This window comes from Pituophis catenifer, unplaced genomic scaffold, assembly GCF_029215685.1.
Source record: "Pituophis catenifer annectens isolate HBS135680 unplaced genomic scaffold, rPitCat1.0.hap2 SCAF_2, whole genome shotgun sequence".
NCBI classification, from domain to species: Eukaryota; Metazoa; Chordata; class Lepidosauria; order Squamata; family Colubridae; genus Pituophis; species Pituophis catenifer.
The window spans coordinates 177,393,444-177,415,495 of NW_027256882.1; the positions used below are offsets into that span (position 1 = coordinate 177,393,444).

Here is a 22,052-nt window from a genome sequence, read left to right on the forward strand (position 1 = left end):
TGCACACCAATTTGAACTAACTGCTGAATGTTGAAAAGACATTTACATGATGTATGAACCAGACCATCAGGTTATCACTCATTTCAACCCTGAGCTACAAATATTTTCCTTTATAGTTATGGCTTACTTATCCCTGGACAGCTTGTGTAAGGAAAACTCGATCCTTGTCAATCAAATTCATTCAGATTCCCCAGATGCATATTTTGACTTTTATTCCACATCCTACAACAGCATTTAAAAATCCATTTTGTAACACATTCAAATCATTTTGCTTTCTAGTCCCTTCTTCTGGGATGTAGAATTTAAGCCCAGCATCAGGACTTTGTATTTTTGGATGGCTGTTGGGATCCAGGCACCCTAATAGGAACTTATAATTATCAACTTTTTTGATTTCCTTTAAAGAAAATGAAACACACCAACTGCAATCTTCCACTGTTTATTTCATGAAAATTTACAGGCCAACCCTGGTCCCTGCTTGGCTCCGATACGTGCAAACTTGGGAATTGTTCAGATTCCCACCCCTACCCCTCAAGCATCCAGGAGCAGGTGAAGGCTCCTCCCACAAGTGACACTATTGCACATGACTCCTGGATAAAATGTTTTGTGAAAGCACAGTCCAGAGTGAGATCCAGCATTATCAGCTCCTTGTTTGGGCCAGAGTAGATGAATCCCTCTAGTCAAGCACTTCTCTTATTCAAGGTTACTCAGGCATTTTTAATCTATCAAAAGGCTCCTCTTTTTACCTGTACAGCAGTTTACGAGAATAAAAGGCATTTACAAGGCCAAATACAGAGCAGTGTGTTCCTAACAGTTAAGCAAACACAGACAAGAGGTTTCATTTCAATACATGTACCAAATGCACCATGTTCAGGAAATACATAGAATTTAGAGCGAGATTAAATCTGCCATAAATAAAGATTGGCCAAACTCAGCAAGTACTCAAGGCTGCAAGCTTGACAATCAAAACAGGAATTTAATACCAGTGAATCTAGCAAAACTGGAAAAATATGGAAGACGGATGAGGTAGCAGGGGAGAGCCACCATATGCCGGCTCCAAAATGCTATCCGTGCACCACGGACAATTCAACACAGTTAAAATAGGGACACGCTCTTGTTCTAAACTAGAACTTGATCACTGAGGATGATTTCCCCATTTGGGAAATGGTAAAGATTCAGATGGGGGTCAAGAGCTGAACACTTGCACGGTTCTGGGTGAGTAACGTTCTTGCAACATGGAATCTTCTGAAGCTTTGAATGCATCTCACCAGAGCTGAGTCTCTCGGATCTCTGATATTGTTTGGCTGGCTTTCTGTAATGCCTACAAAAGAGCAGAAGACTTGGCTGAGGACTTGGACATGACAACTAATCAGCATAGGGATCAGTACCACACTTCATTAGTGTGGTACTGAAAATTAATGCACTGTATGCACAAAGCTAAAATACTTGTCAACTAGCTATCTGAGAAATGGGTGGTTTGAAAAAAAACTGGTGGTAATGGAATTTGGAATAGGTCCTGGGATCTTGGCCAGTCTTTCCCAACCTTACACCACCTTGTCTCAGAACTGAAGCTAGATAACACATGGAGGGAGCCAAGGTGGAGAAGGCTACTTGGGGTGCTTAAGGCTTTTAAAAGATTGGAACACAGCCATTTTCAGACTCTAGGGAAAGAATTGTTGCTGCTTCCAGTTTGGGGAAGGATTTAAAGCAGCAAACTGGTTCTGCTCCCGATGAGCCAGAAACACGTTTTTTCTTTGGCCATCATTGAACCAGAGCTGACCTCTAGCAACCCTGCCCTCCATCACCTTGAGCATATTGGCAGCCTCATTACGCTGCTGTGCCATGTCCTCGGACTCTGTTAGGAGTGTGTCTAGAAGCTGGGGCTTATACAGTTGGCCCACAAGTTCACTCTGGAGATGGTCCTTGACGTAGTTCACAAGGAAGTGCATCACGGTTTTGGGTACACTACAGGATGAAAAGCAGATAAATTGATTTGGACACAGGTTCTTAAAAGAAAATCCCCAATTTCTTTATTGACGGTTATTGATTATAATTTCATCTTTCCTACTGCTAGCAGAAATAGATTACTATAGCACTTTTGCTATAGTAATCTCCATCTGTAGTACTTTCGATAATCTCCATCTGTAGTACTTCTCAAGTTATGCTTTGTTATTCAAAATACTTTGAACTACATATGGAAACTGATGTGCTTACAGAAGATGAAATATTCTGATTATAGCAACAAGAAACCACATGTGTATTGGAGTTACAGAAAATTTGTCAGAAACTGACCAAGAATTTTGAGAACAGCAGTTTCCCAAACCTCCAAACAACTTTTAAGGGGTTGGGTTGAGGAAGAAAGGCTGTCCTCTCATTCAAAAATGGCCAAAGTCTTAATTTTTCTACAAGGAGTTGCATAAAAACTATTAGTTAGGTTAGTCACTGCTTAGTCTCAAACTTCCACTAGCAGAAAATCCATTTCTGAAGGAGTACTAAATCTAGATGCCACAGCTCAAGTCACTAATGCTTACCCTAATTTTCCTGTTAACCCACTTACCTATCCTGGATGCTTTTGCGCACAATGAGGAAGTAGGACTTAATAAGCCTCCGGATTACCTCACAGTCTCGTTGTTCACGCTGGCTTAACTTCCGCGTTGCTGGCATGGGCTAGAGAGAGGCAGGGGAAATGGCTGTGAGCACCGTTCACCAAATGCAATGGCAGTTTAGCTGGGAGAGCAGCTATTCAAGATTCTACACCCTCGGCTGAGATGATAATATCTATTCCCCAACATGGTATAAGGTCTCCTCTTGAAAGGGAGTTGGATCAGAAGACCTCCAAGGTCCCTTCCAACTCTCTTATTCTGATGTACCCTTTTACAGTAATCCATCCTGCCACATAAATACAAACCAAAGTTGTCTACATTATAGGGGCAAAAAGCAATGACCTAAATGTAAGATCATGTACCTCTAATGCAAATACTGGCACTTCTTCCAATTCATCCTTATGTTCCTGCATTGCAACTCCTAGCAACATTCTTTGCTCCTAAAAGTAGCTTAAGTTCTAGCCAGCCCACCTGCTTTCTTCCTCCCTATTCCTCCCAGGTTTATCCCAGCTGACCGTGTCCAGTAGATTGACTTCATGGGACCGGCTGGGGCTAGAATAGACCAAAGAGTGGGAGGATCCTTTAGGCCTATCATCAGTGCCAGATTCTTCTACTTTCTCACTTTTCCATCGCCAGGTACCATCTATAGCAGTGTCACTCTAGATTGGAAGAAATGCAAGAATAAGCTGCAAGTTAAGACAAAGATAGACATTAAGGACAGGGGAAAGGGCATCCGTGAAAAGTTACCTTAGAACTGCTCACTGAGGCAGAGACCAGTGCCGTGTCTATAAAGTCAGGGTGCTTGGTATTAATGTAGGCCAATTCAATGGCAACCAGGTTATGCACCTAGGAGAGAGGCATTATTAGGCCTAAGGTATCTGGTGGGTGGCACTGGGCTCAATAATCCAAGTTCAATAATGCCCAAGATCTCCAAAACAAAACATCAGGCTTAAATACCATGTTTATTTCCAATACTAGTTCTAGGCCTCATAAGGAGCCCAGAATAGTTCATAAAAAATAGAAATAACCCAATATGTCATTTGGAAGTATACTCAGCTCCTCAGACAACATTGCAGTTAGCTGAAACGTTAGACAACATTCTGGGCTCATAGTAGGAAATAGGTAGAGGCAGCAATAATGTGCAACTTTATTACTTTGCTGTCTGGTGGTTTCAGACTAGCCATGTCTACCACAACAGCTGCCATATGAGAGTGTATATACTACTCTAAATTCCAGATACGCCCACCAGCTTCAAAGCCTCTGGAAGAAATGTGCAGCAGCAAGGACCATTCCATACTTTTATTCATAGCAAAAAAGCCCCAATTACCATCTCATTGGTGATGGGCAGCCTCCGGCGAAGGACTCCTGTCACCACCTCCACAATGGCCTCATGCAACTTGGGAAAACGCAGCAACTCCTAAAGATAAAGACAGACAAATAAGACAATGCCTTGAAGAATCCATTTTAAGCACTGTAAGCTTTACACACATACATATCTAGAGAGAAAGAAGGAAGGAAGGAAAGCTTACAGTGCTTAAAATGGATTCCCCAATTAAGTTTTTTAAAATATTTCTGTATGTTATGCACAGATTAAAACATTAAAATAATCAAGAGGTCTAAACTACTATCTGTATTATCACAGTCAGTGTGACATGCATCACTGCATGTCACATTGACATTGAAAATAAATGGAGGGCAAAATTACCAGTGGAGCCTTAAGAGAAGCCATTACAGACCACCCAGTAAAGTGTTTCTTCAATGACAACTGATCTGATGGAAAATTATATTTATTTATTTAGGTAAACATGTTTTCCTACTTAACTTGTAAGACCAACTGATTATGGTTGTCCTCAATTTACAACCATTTATTTAGTAACCGTTTGAAGTTACAACGGCACTGAAAAATGTGACAACCGTTTTTCACACGTACAACCATTGCAGCATCCCCATGGCCATGTAATCATGATTCAGATGCCTGGCAACTGACTCATATTTATGACTGTTGCAGTGTCCTGGGCTCATGTCACCACCTTTTGACAAGCAAAGTCAAATTTCAATGAACAATCACATTACTAACTTAACAACTGCAGCAAGACAGGTAGTAAAGTGGGACAAAACTCACTTAACTGTCCCACTGAGCAACAAAGTTTTTGGGTTCAATTGTGGTTGTAAGTTGAGGATCATCTGTATATTGGAACTTTCCCTCACTGAAGGATGCTCTCTTAAAAGGTTTGTAACAGTTGGGCATTTGGAAAGATGACAAACAGTCCTTGAGAGTTCACATGCATCGGAATGCCGCTCCAGAACCCACTCATGAGCCCTTCCCTTCTTCTGGGGATGGAGGCTGGTTGATCACAGGCCAAGCGAGACGGTACCTGTGTGTTGTAGGTGGTACAGTGTTGGATGATGCGCTGCAACTCCTCATGCACGAGCTCCACACAGCGAAGGCTTGGCTCCTCCAATCGCTTGATTTGACGTTTCACCAGCAACTCAAAAGAGACTTCAGGAACAAAAAGAGCTGGGCGGGGACCCTGCCAGAGAGATGGAGAAGCATCTTCAAAAACTGGTGGCGGGGAAAAATCCTATGCAGGAGACTCGATCAATTGAAGTTCTAAGTAGCTCAGTCTCCCCAAACTTGGCCTAACTTCAAATACACACTTCCAGTGTTGCTAATTTTACCATGCATTTTGTTCCTGCCTCATGTGACGGGGCCGAAGTTTAGCTATAGCATTGCCCAGTCAACAAAATGTCCTTTAAGCAGTGACTTCTTCTATAATTTAGACAGCATAGTGGCTTCCAGGAGAACAAATTGATACTGTACCAAAAGTACAGAAGACGACCTGCATGAGAAAGGCTAGCTCTTGACATTCCATGTAGTAGCAAAAAAGGGACTTAATATAGAACTGGACATCTTGGGAGAAATTAAATATGCCAAGAAAGCATAGAGTTGTTGCCTTCTTCTATCTTACTTCTAAGTTGGGACAGACAGATTCGCTCCCACTACTCTCCTCCTTCTGGTATACCAAAACATCTCTCATTAGAAACTGAATGACGACTGAAACTGGATGATGAACCAACCTAGAAATAAGGAGAAATTTCCTGACAGAACAATTAACCAGTGGAACGGCTTTCCTCCAGAAGTTGTAGGTGTTTCATCACTGGAAGTTTTTAAGAAGAGATTGGACAGCCATTTGTCCAGAATGGTATATGGTCTTTTGCTTGAACAGGAATTTGGACTAAAAGACCTCTAAGGTCCCTTCCAACTCTGTTAATCCTCTACCAAGTCTTCTATTGTTATTGAAGCTGGAGACAAGATCCATTCTATTGGCTCACTGGCTTTAATAGCTTGGGTGTTTGCTTGGAAACTACAAATACTAATACCCACATATATATATCAAAGCATGTACATTTTGGGAATATGTTGTCCTTCTTCTGGCTACATGAATGAAGAGTTTGCCTGCAGCAACTGCAATTGAATGTTATGCTTTCAGCAGGATAGGCAACCACTCTTAATTCTTACAATGCTTCAAGCCAAGATCTCATTACCCATTACTGTAGTTGGCAGTGGAAGGAAGCTTGGCTTGTATCCATCCCCCTTCTAAATTATAGGGGCAGCAAAATTTTAGGTGAATTCCCAACACTATAATGTTTTCTTGTGCAATATACTTGTATAATTGGAAAAGGAGAACATGGATGAAAGCAAAAGATAATGGATGACAGCCTTGCATTGGAGGACAGGATTGATCTTATTAACTTACTGTGGCATTTCTAATGGCTGTCAAAATATCCAGCATCGTAAGTCCAGCCAGCGGATCAATGGACTCCAGAGTGCGTCCAAAGGTTTCATGGAAAATGTAGCACATCCGGGCACCACCGCACCTGGCCAGCAGAGAAGCAGATCAGCCTCAGCATCCCACTGCCAGCTTATTTATCCCACATTCAGCTCCATTGCCATATTGTTCACTAGAGGTTTCACTCACAACTCAGAGGTCTCAATGTTGCGTGCTGTACCCTCAATGGTGTTGCAATACTCGGTGGCAAACTTCGTGATGATCTGAAGCAAAGTGGCATTCTTGTCTTCGATGGGCTGCCCATAGCTCTGTAGCACTGATTGGTACTGAGCTGTGAGCACGTTCACTCGCGTCTTCAGTTCAGGCAGGCAGTCGCGGATATGGTGCATCAGCAGCCTGGAAAAGGTAGAAGGGCATCAGCTTGGCCTTTTAAGGAAAGCATCCTACTTTCAGGAATAAGATTCCAAATGACCAAACGAAAGTGTTGGAGAAGACAATACCAGGCAAAACAGGCCAACATACAGGTGATTGAAAGAAGACTCACTTGAACTGAATCTTCACTTCTTGGCTAAACAAGATTTAATCGGGGGGAGGGAAACCTGAGTCGATTCCAACTTTCTATGTGTTATGCTATACTTGTACTCTGCTGCTGAGTGGTTTAATGATTTTAGGAACAGGAAGGATGGTATTCTGGAAAGTTGCAATTCAGGTTGAAAACACTTCTGTGGGATTCTCCTTTCATGTACAAATGCTGGGCAAGGCAAGGAGGAGTTCACACACAATCGTGGCTTCAAAATAACACCCAGCATTTCTGCCCAGAATACCTCTTACAATTCCTAGCTCCCACTTTGCAATTTTAATGCTAGTTGAAGTTTTAACAGAAGAGAGTAAATGTAGCTCAGAGTTGAACTGCGGAATCCTTGGTGCTCTATGAGCTTGGTTATTTGATTGCAGACCTCTCATTACCCAACTAATTATCATCATCAGTGCTGATGATTACGTGGTTTGCTCCTTGTTTCTATATGGTAGCTTGCCTTACCAGTGTGGGTAGCAGTGTGGTCTTCTCACCCAGATAAGCAGGAATTACCACCAGACAATCAATCAAGCAGAAAACAATACCCTAATCAAGAAAGTGCTAAGGAGAAAAGTACATCAATGTACATCTCCACCAACACTAGGAGGCCAAACTACTGTGTATAACCAACACAGGGAGCAAACCCCACACTCCCTCACACTGATGTTACCTAGTTGGGTAACAAAAGATCTACAAGCAAATAACCATGCTCAGAGAGCACTAAGGACTCCACACTTGAGATTTTGTTTTAAAGCTGGCATGTGCAGGGCGAAACATTTTTATGGGCACCGGATCCTATGCCCAATGAATATGTCAGTCTTGGGGACAGGGATGCTGTCTATGTGTTCCTTCCTTAAAAAAAAAACCCTAAAAAGATAAAGCTTTCAGCGCTCTAGAGCATGATGATTAGATCTTACAACTGTCACAGCCTCTCAGTACCAATTGCTAGGAAGTCTAATCAGGAATGAAGCTGCTGCTGCTGCTTCTCCAAGAGACTGCTGCTGAGTTGCTGAGGGAACATGACTTAAATCTAATCCACTAAGGCTGTCATCTTCAGAGTAAAGGACAAAAGTGGTTCTTTTCTATACAGACGAGAACAGAATAGAATAGAATTCTTATTGGCCAAGTGTGATTGGACACGCAAGGAATTTGTCTTTGGTGCATATGCTCTCAGGGTACATAAAAAGACAAGATACACTCATCAAGAATCACAAGGCACAACACCCAGTGACAGTCATACGGTACAATAAGCAATCAAATCATACTAGGAAACAATCAATATGAATATAAATCGCAAGGATACAAGCAACAAAGTTACAGTCATGTAAGTCACAAGCATCCCAAAGCAGTTGGTCCCATTCTATCTAGGATTTCCTGGTCAATCCCCAACCACCCCCCAGTCCCTTCTCACCTGTTAAGAGTTTTGGCCAAATGACGTGTGCCATTGCGATTGGCAAGTGAAGGGTATTTCTTTTGCATGAATCCTTGCTCATCCTGCAGAGACTCACCGATGCTCTTGTTACTGTTGATATCATGTTGGCTCCTATCACAGGAAGCAAAAACATCATCTAGACAATTAACAAAATCTGCTTGATGGATTCACCCACCAGCAACAACCTGCTCTGGCAAGGAAGAGGTTTTGCAATCCATCTAGCATAGGAACCCACTCTAAGTTCTTTGGTTCCCTGCATGCATCACCACTGACCTGTTGACCACACCAATGATGCCTAGCTTGACAGGAATAACTCGGCCCATCAATACATCTAGGGCATCAGTCCCAGCATCCATCAGATCTAGTTTGGTGACCACAGCCAGTGTCCTTCGCCCTGCAGAGAAATTCTTCTCCAGTTAGTGATATCAGAAGGGGAAAGGGTGACAAAGGCTGTTCCTTTATTCCTTGTGTGCTCCAAAGACTGCATATCTTTTGCATTCATTCAATTTATGTATTTATACTTTAGATTGCTAAGACTGCCCAACTCATTAGAGATTCTGGGTGATGTACAAATTAAAAACAAGATTGTAGTACATTAAACCAAGAAAACTACAAAATGATCGCAATTGAAGGAATAAGCATACACTATAAATACACCAGTATAATCTAATCCAGGTGGAACCCACTCATGTTTTCCCCATTCTATCCCACAGCCTGGGAAAAAAGCCAGGTTTTCAAGTCTGAAAAGACTGAGCATTGGAAATCTTCAGGGATGGTGTTCCAGAGGGCAGCTGTTACAACAAAGAGGCAGGCTTGCTAGGCCACTCTGATGGCCTTGTCTGACCAATGCAACTTGGGGCAAGTCCATTGTGCTGGATCTTACAGAATGTAAATAAACAAGGAGAGAAAAGTGCTCCTTCAGCTCACCCTGTCACCCATCTGCTTTATTCCCCTTCTTGTTGATCAGCCATCATTTTAAGAATGGATCTTAACATTCAGACAACAAATAAATATTCAGCTCTACTCTGCTGGCATTACTAAATCAGACTCCCCTGAGCTTCAAAAAGAGAGGACTATTTTATAACATCCCATGGTTCTCCATATGGACTATTATCATCCTAATTTCCTGATTTCGCCTCCTCAAGTACAAATATAGTCATACCATCAGGGTCAACATCCCGTGCTAGTTTGAGCGCTTCTGATGTGGCCATGTCAGTATTGGCAGCAGTGACAGCCAGGATTAAGCAGTTTGGGTTGGAGATGTAGGATAAGATCATATCTCGGACTTGATTCTCAATATCAGGAGGTTGATCTCCAATAGGCACCTGTGATATTGCAAAGACTGGATCTGAGAGATTTATAAGTCACCCAAGCCCTAAAGTATCATGCAGCAAAATGTAAAAAATGTAACACATTTTATTAAGAAAAGAGATCAAAGTTATTATGAAACTAGAAAAGGACAATTTTAGGAAACTTCCTTATGTTTACTTATTCAATTACTCTGAATTGAGAAGGTAATAATGCAATACAAACTGCATCACACCATACTAAGCACTCTTGTTTACTGCTCTGTTTCCACCCAAGAGAGGAACAGAGAAGAGGGAGCAAGAACTCTTGATTCATATCACTCACTCTAAGAAGAAAAACAGAACTAAACTGGAGATGCAAAAGGACTCCTGAATTCACATATCTGCAGCCTAAAAACATGGATGCACATATTTAAGAAATATGCCCGTCCAATTCCTAACTGTATTATCTTCAGTGAAAACCATATCATCTAACCCAGGAACATTTCTGTGGCCTGAAAAGAAGAACGTTTCTAGTCCTCATGGCTGCAGAACATTATCCTAGAATCTAGGAACTAACAAAACATGCTTTAGAATTGATTTAGCAACAACAGTAAATTTAGATATGCGAGGTCAAGGAGGGTTCAAATTGTAAAAGGCCGAAAGGTGTTTGTACATGCCCCTTCTTCATGCTCAGCATAAGCAAAACAAATTAAACAAGATCATCCCATATATGTTGATCTATTTTATATTGCCTGCAGAATTCAATTGAAAAATATATATTTATTTTAACCATAAATGTACACAAGTGAGCTGCAGAAACTTGGAGAGAATCACATGGGCTTTTAGTAAGCAAATGAGAAAAACGGGATTCTTTTGCTCCAGACCAGGGCCAGATTTATGCCAAGCACTGAGGCTACCTCAAGTAAACACGCCTTTCCACTGAAGCTGACTCTAGCTAAAACAAAGCTACCAATACTGTTTCTATCACCCATACAAAGGTGACTAATTTCATCTCAAGTACATAATGCCAGTCTGTGGGAGAGACTTTATCCCAAACCACACAACCTTCCAGTTGTAGCCACAGGATTTGGGGAGTTTTTCTGTGAAAGGTCAGGCCTTCAATGGAAACTATTATCTGAAACTAATATAGTGGTGTGCTAAGAACAGTCAATCCTACATCTGTTATTCATTTACACTCTTTTTATCTTCTGCTCACCATCTCTGTAACCCAGCTTTTCTTCTGCTCCAATGTGACCAAATGGTTAAAAGGAGTGGTCCTAAGGAAAAAGTGGTAGATCGGAGACAGGAGGGAGACCATCCATCACTTGGTACATTGGTGCCCAAGGCTACATATTGCCCAGATATTGCTGAAGAAGTTTTGCCTTTAAAGGTCTTTGGGAAGTCAACTAATAACCAATAACTTCTAGGTCTGCCTTAAGACATGGGCAACAGAAAGCACCATTTCTAAGTGTCTCACCTTGGTGATTCCTGGAAGATCTACCAGCGTCAAGTTAAGCACATGAGGTGAATAGATCTTCAAGTACAGGGGTTCTGGACTGATTCCCTGGAAGCAAGAAAAGGTATTAGAGAAAGACACAAAAAAGGCATTTGGACCAATGGACTCACACACCACCAGAAAAGAACTCAGACTTAGTACCTTATTGGTCCCAGTCATCCGCTCGGTTTCAATCTCAATTTCCTGCCGAATCTCAATGAAATCCATAAAAGTCTGGAGAAAGAGAACAAACAGAAAGGCTTCTAACATCAGAAGCTGCAGGAGAATGTGCAAGGGCACTTGCTCTCCTGCTCTTTTATTGATCCTCTTCCCCATCTTGCCTGCTTGTGGCAGAACTGGAGTAGGGAACAGAGAGCGGAAGAGGAGAAACCAAGAAAGAATAGAGCCCAAGAAGTACTCCACCTCAAACATTTTAAATATAATACATCATGTTATAACTCTGAATAAAAAGCAAAAGCCAAAACCTTCCAAACTTTCTGGCAAAAACAACAATCAGCAGCTGCAGAATAGAAGAGAGATGTGGGGGCTTGAAAGTGCTTGGCTTTCATTCTATAAACACATTGTTGAAAACAATGGCTTTAATTCCACATGAGCTTAGGACAAGGCACAGAAGACACAACCTTGGGAAGAAGTTAATTTAAAAAGAGGAATAAAGTATAGGAGTTAATATTCTTTCAATATGAGTGAAAATCATAAGCAACTTTGGAATAAGTTACCACATGCCAAATGAGTCAACTTACTTAGGTGAGCACTAAGCACAGTATGACAGGCTTTATTCTAACAAATCTGTAAGATCTGGAAGATAATAAATCCTTATCTGCATACTTTATGTATTTATTTACATTTACACCTTAAAAAGAAAGAGATATGAAGAGACTTTTTTTCCCAGGAGCAGTAAGTGATGCAGTCAAAAGAAAGCTTATGGAAAAGAAAAAATATCCAAAGCTAATGATTGGATTTCCTTTCCAGACAGAATTCTTTTCTGACTGCTCCCTTCAGTACCAGAGAATTGGAAGGAGGGCCATTAAGACCATCCCCCGTTAGACAGATTCTATTCAACCTCAACTTGAACACACTCAATGTAAGGGAAAATAATTGGTTACTTTGAGAGATTTCTCTTAAAACGATCAGATCCTGCCTTCTTATCATTTAAATGCATTATTTTGAGCCCTATGCTCTGGAACAAGCTTTAGCCGTCTTCTGTGTGAAGTATTTTCAAATATTTGTAGAACACTGAATACTCTCTCCAGTTGTTGTTTTTCTCAAGGCTAAACATACTGAGCTCCTTCAATCTCTAGCCATAGAATTTATGTTCTACTTCCCAGATTATCTTCTTGGCCCACTGCAGTCATTTTCTCTGAAACTTTCTGAAAGTATAGTGCCCAGAACTGGATGCAATAGGTGAACAGCTGACCACTGCGGAATTGAGAAGCATTATTTCCAGTAATTTAGAAATTACTCATTGATCCATCCAAAAGCTGTATTTCTCTATTGCAGCAGCCCACATCACACTGCTGACTCATATTTTGTTTGCAAGCAATGTTTATTGCAAGATCCTTTTCATAAATATCATTATCATCTCCTACATCTATGGATTTCTTTCTTTCATAAGTGAATAACTTTATATTTGCCTGTAATATTATCTCTATCTTCATTTCTCCAACATATTAAGATTTTTGACATTATAAATTCTGTTTAGTGAAAGACTGGAATGTCTGTCTATTTTCCCTCCCCCCTTTTGGGTTCTCCTTCTGCCTGGCATCCACTGTTGGGATATTTTCTTAATATTTTGTACAAGATAATAAGACAAAAATATTTTGGTAACAGGAAGGAATTCTCCCACCAATTAAGAGAAAAGCACTGACTGTGATATCACTAACGATAACCTTACATGCCCTTATTCTCTCTTCTTATGGAGCCTAAAATCCATGGTTCGACAGGAAAGGGAAACCCTGAATGGACATGAGTAACAGGAGATATATAGGAAAAAAGTCAACAATAGCCTTTTTCCTACAATAGTAACTGCCTTCAAATCAAAAAGAAAACAAGTAAATGATTAAGTTCATACATCATGCTAAGACACATGTGATGAGTTTGCACATGTGAACTCCATCAATTGAGATTCAGCAAGCTATAGATAAGCAATCCTTGTCTTAATGGGCTATGTATATAACATGGATTATTCAACAAACACGCATTAAAAGTAAGCCATCACTCAACATGATGCAGGAATCCAGTCATCAAACATACAAGGAGGCACAAGCAGGACAAAGCAAACCTGTTCACAGATGTATAACTCTTTCTTTCTCTTTCTGTCTTTCTCTCCACTCCCCACCTCACTGATCTTATATTGTGCCACAGAAGGGAATGCCTCTTTCTCATATGGGCTGCCTCAAGGATTTCATTTTATCCCTACTTCTTACAAGAAAATTGAGACATTTGGGTTTTTTACAAAATGAGAAAAACAGACATCCCTGGAACAGTGTTATTGTATGATGGGAAAAGAGAGATTGTCCTCAACCCTCAAACACCATTATTCCTCCCCCGCTCCCCCTGAGAAATGTCACTGTATTTCCCTTGGGGGGGCATTTTTCCCTATTAATGTGAGGCTTTTCTTTGCCATATTAGGTAGCCAGTTTGCCAATTGGCCTGGGCTGACTCTAACCATAAACAGTTCCACATTTGCCCCATCACTCAGTACCTTGTGCTTGCAGTGCAGGAAAGTGGCCCATTCCTCTGTCTGGGCAACTGCAGACAAAAAGCAAAATAAAACAAAAGACATATGAGAATCTTTCCAGTACCATTTTCCTATAAGACAATGCCTAGGTCAGTTTACTTTGTGACTAAGCGAGGATCTAAACTTGTGTCTCCCTAGCCTTACTCCGACACTTGTAACCATTCTCCTATGCTGTCTGTTGGTGTTTGATTTTGCTTCTATCAAAAATGTCAGATAAAATAACCAGTACAGTTGTGCCAGTGAAAACCTGACAGCTCACTGATGCAAAAATGTCCAATTTTACCAAACATACTCTTTCCGTATGAGGCAACAATACTCCACCCGTTATTCCCAGACACTGAATTTAGGTAGTATAGATAGTCAGAATCAGGCAGCACCAGCCTTTTAGCCTGTACCCAATGAAATAATTTCTACAAGTTGCTTCCTGCCCAATTCTTGTTTGTCATCATGCAAAGGAACTGTTTTGGATTACTAATATTCACTGGGGATGGAGAATCTTTATATCCACCCTCAGTAAATCATTCCTTTGAAGAAAAGGATATGGGAAGAGGAAGGAACTTAGGCCTGTCCACTGACATCATGTGGCAGCATCTGCAGCAAATTGCAGTAAAACCAAAACGAGGGTATAGGCACACCAATGGCATTATGTAAATGTCACAATTCTGTACTTGCACTGCAAAGTCTGATGCAAGTATAAGTCACAGCAACAGCACAATGAGATCAGGCACATTTCAGACACAGAAATACCCATGTAGTACTATGCAATACTATGCAGGACCCTCAAGCCACTCTAGCTCAAGATGACAAAATTATTGTAATTCCTTCTAACTCAACCTTTTTCACGAATGAAGGTGAATATATGTGTTCTAGGATAATACTGCATGATCCAATCTGGGTCGGTTACTGGGACCGGAGGTTTTGTCTTCTGAGCTTCTGGACTCATGCTGGAATCCATCTTCAGGGAATTTTTCTCTAGCAGGAGAAATTGCTATAGCTACTAGAGAGAAGTTCTATGAAGATGGGCCCCAGCGCGAGTCTGAAAGCTCAGAAGGCAAAACCTCTGGTCCTGGTGATCAACCTTTTGAGTCAACAAATGATGTGATTTATACACTCTTAAGTACTGGAAGGCAGAAACCAAGCCAGCCCCTTCTAGGTAATCATATTCCATCTTCTGGATCAGAGTTACTGAGTTAATGTTTTAATGCTCACATCTCTGTTTTACTTTGCCACTAAAAGAAGTAACTTTTCCCTTACCACTTTCTCCAGTAGCTTTCCGCCTCCTCTCCTCCAGGGTTGGTACATGGACCAGCTGCAAGACCAGGGGCCGCCGTGTGACAATTCCAGAGCCACGTGGCAAGAAATCCCGACCGACAATGCTCTCTAGCACTGAGCTCTTCCCACTACTCTGTGGAAATAAATAGCATTACAGGTAGAAAAAGAAAAGGCAGTTTCTTACTTGTGTAAAAGTTTAGAAGAAGAGCATATTACTAATATGGTTCTGGCATCTCATGTTGATTTACCTCCTTGCATACTCACAAATTCATTTTCTTAAGATCATCTCAAACTTGCCCATTAATAGTGATATTTTCAGCTCCCACTTTATCTTTAAATTGAAGTTTGCTTAGCTGACAAAAAGTTTTACCTGTTGGTTTAACCAACATTAGTCATATTAAGAGCTGTGGTGGCGCAGTGTTTAGAATGCAGTACTGCAGGCTACTTCTGGCTGCCGGCTGCCAGCAATTTGGCAGTTCGAAGCTCACTAGGCTCAAGGTTGACTCAGCCTTCCAAGGTGGGTAAAATGAGGACCCAGATTGTTGGGGGCAATATGCTGACTTTGTAAACTGCTTAGAGAGGGCTGTAAAGCGGTATATAAATCTAAGTGCTAGTGCTATTGCTACTACAAGCCGTGCTATTTAGAATGGGCTTGGATTAAGCCTAAATAGAGGCAGAACCTCACCTGAGAGCCAACTACCACGATTTGGGGCAGCTGTATAATTTCAGCTCCCACGGTGTTGAAAATCTCTTGCAGTTTATTGATCACAGGGATAAGAGTCTCCATAGTGACGACGGTGCAGCTCGTAGAAAGGGGGCTCTTATTCCCTAGAAAGTAAAAAGGACGGTTAGCCAAAAGGAAATGGGAAGTCGCGGGAACCCCCTGCCACCGTGGAGCCTTGTTTTCTCCCCTCCCCTCCAAAGAGCACGCCGTCCCATGTCTCCGAGTAAAGGCCTGAGCCGTTCCCGACAAATCCAGCCCAAATAACGGAGCCGAGCATCCAATACTCACCCTTAGACTATTTACTCTGAATCCGGATACGGCTCCATTCACGCCACGATCAGGAAATATTCCCCGATTTGCCCGCCTCGTTTCCTAGCTGTATTTGCTCAAGATCTTCGACCTTCTGGATTTCTATAGGTTTTTCGTCTGTCCGTCAAGTAAGCCTTCAGCTCTATTGGAGAATAAAAAATTTCCAGGGCGAGGTTACATTTTCATTGGCCAAATCGGGAGCAAATCATGCCCCCTGTCTTGAAAGCTTTTCAAAGACACGACCATAGAGAGAAAGCTACAAGAGATAGAAAGATCTTAGCAACCGAAACCATAGCAACAGCCAAGAATTCTTTTTTTTGTAAGATGGCGACTAGCGAAAAGCCTTTTCGGAACGGCGGTTAAACTGATGACGGCTCTCAGCAGCCTCTGTTTTGTTAGTCGCCCCTTGTATTTTTTAAATTAAAATACTGACAATGGATTGTTTTACTTTCGATGTGCTAGAGACTAATATCTTGGTCGGTGCTGGTTAGGAATTATGGGGATCGTAGTCCAACGCAGCTCTGGCTTGGGGAAGACTTGTAAATTAGATACAAAAGGAAGCTGAAATCTGCATAGCTTTTTTTTTTTTTTTTTTTGGTCCATTCGAGTATTGACTCCTAGTAACTACATGGACAAGTCCATGCAATTTTCTTGCCAACGTTTTTGGGTATGGCATTAATATTTGCTCCAACATATCCTACTTCAATGATTAGCAATGAAAATCCAAAATTCCACTATAGCAAAGCAATTAAGATTTTAAGATCTGGGTAAGTTTAATCATTGCACAAAGTCATATAATGTTATGTGAGTTTATAAATTTGATTAAGAAATAAATAATAAACATAGCCTGTTTGGTTTACCTTTGATTCTCACCAGCCCAAGGTTGACTCGGCCTTCCATCCTTCTGAGGTGGGTAAAATGAGGACCCAGATTGTTGGGGGCAATATGCTGACTCTGTAAACCCTTAGAGAGGGCTGTAAAGCACTGTGAAGCGGTAGATAAATCTAAGTGCTATTGCTATTAATACAGTAGCAGATTGTTCAGATTCCACCATTGTGTCTTGATATCTGTGATTAATGGCCTAGCATGCTAGGATGAATCCATCTAAATGTTTATTTGAAAAGTTATGGTTAACTAAACTATGGTTCAGCATGATATGTGAGACCCTTTCTAATTCAAATGGTGGTAGGGGTGCCTTTCCCCTCCCATGTTTATAATTGGAAAGGTGGCCATATCTGAACAGGTGCTGAAAAAAGAAAAATCAGTGATTTGCACTTTCAGGTGGTGGTGGGAATAGTCTGCACTACACTGCCTGCATTTTAAAAAAAATATACTTGCTTTCAATAAGCAAATGATTCACCAAATACGATGTAATATCCACTGCATTTAGAATGTGAATATGAGACACCAGCTACAGTATGATAGTTTAGGACTAATGCAGTGGTGGGCTTCAACATTTTTTACTACCGTTTCTGTGGGCGTGGCATGGCTTGGTGGGCGTGGCATGGCTTGGTGGGCATTGCAGGGGAAGGATACTGTAAAATCTCCATTCCCACCCCACTCCAGGGGAAGGATACTGTAAAATTTCCATTCTCTCCCCAATCCAGGGGAAGGTTACTGCAAAATCCCCATTTCCTCCCGATCAGCTGGGACTTGGGAGGCAGAGAATAGATGGGGGCAGGGCCAGTCAGAATTTTTACTACCGGTTCTCCGAACTACTCAAAATTTCCACTACTGGTTCTCCAGAACTGGTCAGAACTTGCTGAAACCCACCTCTGGACTAATGATTAACAGAAGAGTTGGTAATACTGGAGACTATCTGCCATGACATTAGAGCTTTATGTAACTGAGGTCATAGATTAGCCTTTTGTGAGCTCAAAAGTTCTATTCTGGATGTCCCAGATTCTTTCGCAGTAGCCTTAGCTACAGAAATGAAGATGGGGCATCTATTCAGGCTGTATGTTATCTTCCAGCTACTTCTGTCTTCCTCTTCCTCTTCCCACTGTAAGCAACAACATGCCAATGTAGTAGACTTGAGTCCTGTTCCCTCTTTGGGAGGACTGAGAGGTCTATGCAACCTCAATATTCATATTTTTTGAGTTAAGTGATATATTTAAGTTGAAAGACTCAAGAAACAATATATTATTTAGAAGTTTGAACTATATTATTATATACTCAACATTGTAAATTCACAGCTGCCAATTCTTTAGTTGATGTTGATCTTCATATGCGTTCAGTTCTTCCCAAGAACCTAGAATATTGTAATCTACTGGCATAGGATATGTGCAGATCCAAGCAATGGGGACTTCCATAATGGATAGATGGGAAATTTGTCAATGCACAGATTTTCTAAATGCCATCCAAGATTTTTTGGTATGGTACCCACTGTACTGATAACCACTGGGACCACCATGATCAGCTTATGCCACAATCTTTTAATTTTGATTTTCAGATCTTGATATTTTCTGATCCACTCCAATTCTTTGTGTTCAATTCTATTATCTATTATTGCCATATCAATTATCCACACTTTCTTCTTTTTTAACACTCTTAAATCTGTATTATTAGTGTTCAGAAATTCCACAATATTTTAACCTGCTCATTTTTTACTACTTTTAAACTCAATCTTTCCACCATTTTTTAGAACAGTACTGGCACATGATAATTTTTACAGATGTTTCAGCTAATCATTTTGGTGGCTGTTGTTGTTTATAATCAATTTGTGCAAGCTTCTTGCACCTGCTGAGTATATGATCTTCTGTTTCTTCTGCCCCTTTGCACAGTCTGCACTTTGAATCATTTGATGATATTTAAATTCTGGCCTTGATTGCATTAGTTTGAATAGCTTGCTTTTGAGCAGCCAAAGTCAAGCCTTCAATTTTTTTTTTAATATTCCACTTGTAAGCCCATACCATTGCCAGGTTTTAGCTTTATCCACTTTCACCTCACTCTTGTAAATAATGACCATATATTGCTTTTCCTTCACAGCATTCTGTTTTTGTTTTTATTACATTATTTTGATATTCATATTTTGTTTCCTGCACATTCAATAATTTTTAAATTGCATCAATGCTTGTTTTTGGCTGTCTTTTATGTAATCAGCCAGGCATGCTTTCCGTCTTTGACAGTTTGTTTGACTTGAAGTAAACCTTTGCCTGTTTCTGTGGGACAGGTATAATTTATTAATATCATGGCAGGATGTAATGCATAGTGAATAGTCATCCATTTTCTTGGTTTTTGGTCTAGTTCAGCTTGAGTCCACTTAATATTTCCAGCAGTGTATCATATAATAGGTATAGTCCAGGTTTGGCAAAACAATACCTCACTCTTTGGAACAATACCTCACTCTTTAGTGATCACATTTTAATTTCTCCATGCTTGATATCCAACTGTAAAATGCCCAGATACTTGTTAACTATATCCTGATTTGGGCATTCAACATTTCAATTCCATTATTATTTGTGATTTTACCCCAATTTATGATTACAATAACACATTTCTCTAGGTCAAATTGCATTGCTGTATCTGTATTAAAATAGTTAATGTTTGTCCATTACTAGATTTCAATTTGATTTTCCATAAAGCTTTTAATCATCCATATAAAGCAAATGAGATATTTTATTAGCATTTTTTTTTTTGCTGTTGGTATTCAAGATTTCTTTTCTTCAAAATCATTGAAAGTGAGACTACTAAATTAGGTAATAATGAGTCACCCTGTAGAATATTTATAATTTATTAGATTTATTATAATGGTTCATTGCATAGTCAGACAGATATATAAACTGGATTTGGCATTTTTATCCACCTATCAAGTGCTTCCCAAGGACCTAGGATAGGCAGATATTGTTTCATGGTGTTAAAAGAAATCATCGTTGCAGGATGTAAGCTGTTCCATGTAAAGCTGCCTTTTCCAACTGATCACGGTGATTTTATTAATAGCAATGGTGTTCAAGTGGTGCTCCAGATCTTTTGGAATTACACCCAAAGAGGTCTATTATTAGTGATACTATCTCTGCATTATTTTGCCACAATAGTTCTTTTGTCTTTCTTATCAACAATTGTTAAGTCTAAGATGTCATATAGCTTGTCTGTATGAAAAGGAAGTGGGCTTTGCTCTTATTTTTATATACTACAGATAAATCTTTGACTTACAACCATTTGTTTAGTGACTGTTCAAAGTTACAAGAGCACTGAAAAAGTGACTTATGATCATTTTTCACATTTACGACTGTTGCAGCATTCCCATGGTCACACAATCAAAATTTGGGTGCTTAGCAATTTGTATGTATTTATGACAGTTATACTGTCCCAGGTCATGTGATCACCATTTGTAATCTTCCCAGCCAGCCTCCAACAAGCAAAGTCAATGGGAAAAGCCAGTTTCACTTCATGACTGTATGATTTGCTTAACAACTGCAATGATCTGCTTAAGAAATGTAACAAAAAAGGTCATAAAATGGGATACAATTTGCTTAACTAGTGCCTTGCTTAGCAACAGAAATTTTGGGCTCAATTGTTGTCATAAGTCAAGGCCTCGGTTAACAACTGCCCTGTCTGTATTGGTGGGAGTGTTCTTAGTGGTTACTTGATTGGATTGTTACTTAGTGTTAACCTGTTTGTCTGTGTTGGTATTCCTTGATTGGGGTATTGTTTACTTCTTGATTGCTGGACTAGATCAGGGGTGTCAAACTCAAGGCCCGCAGGGTACTTAGATCTGGCCCACGGGCCTGCCCTGAAAACAGCGAAGGACCGGCCCACAGTCCCTCTGTCAGTGAAAACAGAGCCTGGGCGGGCCACTGGACACCTCCCCAAGCTCCGTTTTTGCTGGCAGTGGGCTGCAGTAGGCCGTTGTGGCCAAAACCAGAGCCCGGGTGGGCTGTGCACATACCCCCGGGCTCTGTTTTTGCTGGCAGAGGGCTGCAAGAGGCTGTCACGGCCAAAAATGGAGCCTTGATGAGTGACATTGAGCTGGCCATGCGGCCACGACCCCCCGAGGTCAAACACAACTCTGATGTGACCCTCAGTGAAATCGAGTTTGACACCCCTGGTCTAGATGTTAATCTTGGGGTTATTCTCTGCTCATATGGGTATTGATTGCTAGTGAGAAGGTATTTTTCTTTTCTTTTTTTTTTTTGTTTCCTTTTGGATTTTTTGACTGACTCTTTTGAGTGGTATGTAAATGTTGTTTATCTCTGTGCCTGTTGATGGCTGATTTGTCTGAGTGCCAGGCCTCCAAGAATTCTCTGATGTTTTGGGACTTGGATGGATCTAGTTTGCTTACAGTTTCCCAGTTGAAACTATGGTTGAGTCTGTCCATGGGTTGTGAAATTAAGAAGTTTTGATCATGTCTTGACTACTAATTGGTATTCAAGGATGTGTTCTGCTAGTCTTCTGTTTGTCCTACATAATGGCTGTTACAGTCCTTATACTGTATGTTATAGATAACTCCTGTTTTTTCTTCTGGGGCTGCTGGGTCTTTTGGTTTACTTAAGATGCTTTGGAGAGTTTTAGTTAGTTTGTGTGCTACAGTGATGCCATGTAGTTATAATGGTCTCTTGGTAGTTTCTGAGATATTTTTGATATATGACACTGTTATCTTTTTCACAACTTGTATTAGTTGAGCTATGGTAGACTGAGTAATCAGGCACTTTTTGATAAAGTTGTGTGGGTATCCATTTTGTTGGAAAACCTTGTATAAATGCTCTGATTCTTTTTTCTGATGTTCAGCATTGCTGCAATATGTTTGTGCATTGGAAATAGCTTCTCTTATGGGAGATTGGGTTATTATTTTAGTACTGGTAGTGAAGC

At 40.6% G+C, this 22,052-nt stretch overlaps 1 protein-coding gene across 1 annotated transcript; it reads right to left on the reverse strand.

The window, feature by feature from the left end:
* Nucleotides 1-444: 444 nt before the first annotated feature.
* Nucleotides 445-16,275, reverse strand: LOC139310926 (dynamin-1-like protein). Its single transcript, XM_070935208.1, has 18 exons — nt 16,224-16,275; nt 15,897-16,039; nt 15,194-15,344; nt 13,904-13,950; nt 11,344-11,415; nt 11,164-11,250; nt 9,560-9,722; nt 8,671-8,791; nt 8,377-8,508; nt 6,581-6,787; nt 6,359-6,479; nt 4,976-5,131; nt 3,928-4,017; nt 3,348-3,446; nt 3,116-3,259; nt 2,555-2,664; nt 1,803-1,962; nt 445-1,318 (listed from the first exon to the last, which is right to left on the reverse strand). Exons 2-18 carry the CDS (start codon nt 15,996-15,998, stop codon nt 1,262-1,264), a joined length of 2,019 nt encoding a protein of 672 aa, XP_070791309.1. The 5' UTR covers nt 15,999-16,039; nt 16,224-16,275; the 3' UTR covers nt 445-1,261.
* Nucleotides 16,276-22,052: the final 5,777 nt, after the last annotated feature.

What these genes read in the sequence shown, in the direction of transcription:
- LOC139310926 (XM_070935208.1), bottom strand. Translation starts at nt 15,998, where the DNA reads ATGGAGACTCTTATCCCTGTGATCAATAAACTGCAAGAGATTTTCAAC. An exon ending in GGATGACTGGGACCAATAAG is followed by an intron (nt 11,251 to 11,343) that starts GTACTAAGTCTG and finishes TCTTGCTTCCAG; the next exon opens with GGAATCAGTCCAGAACCCCT. An exon ending in TGCCCATCACCAATGAGATG is followed by an intron (nt 3,447 to 3,927) that starts GTAATTGGGGCT and finishes CCTCTCTCCTAG; the next exon opens with GTGCATAACCTGGTTGCCAT.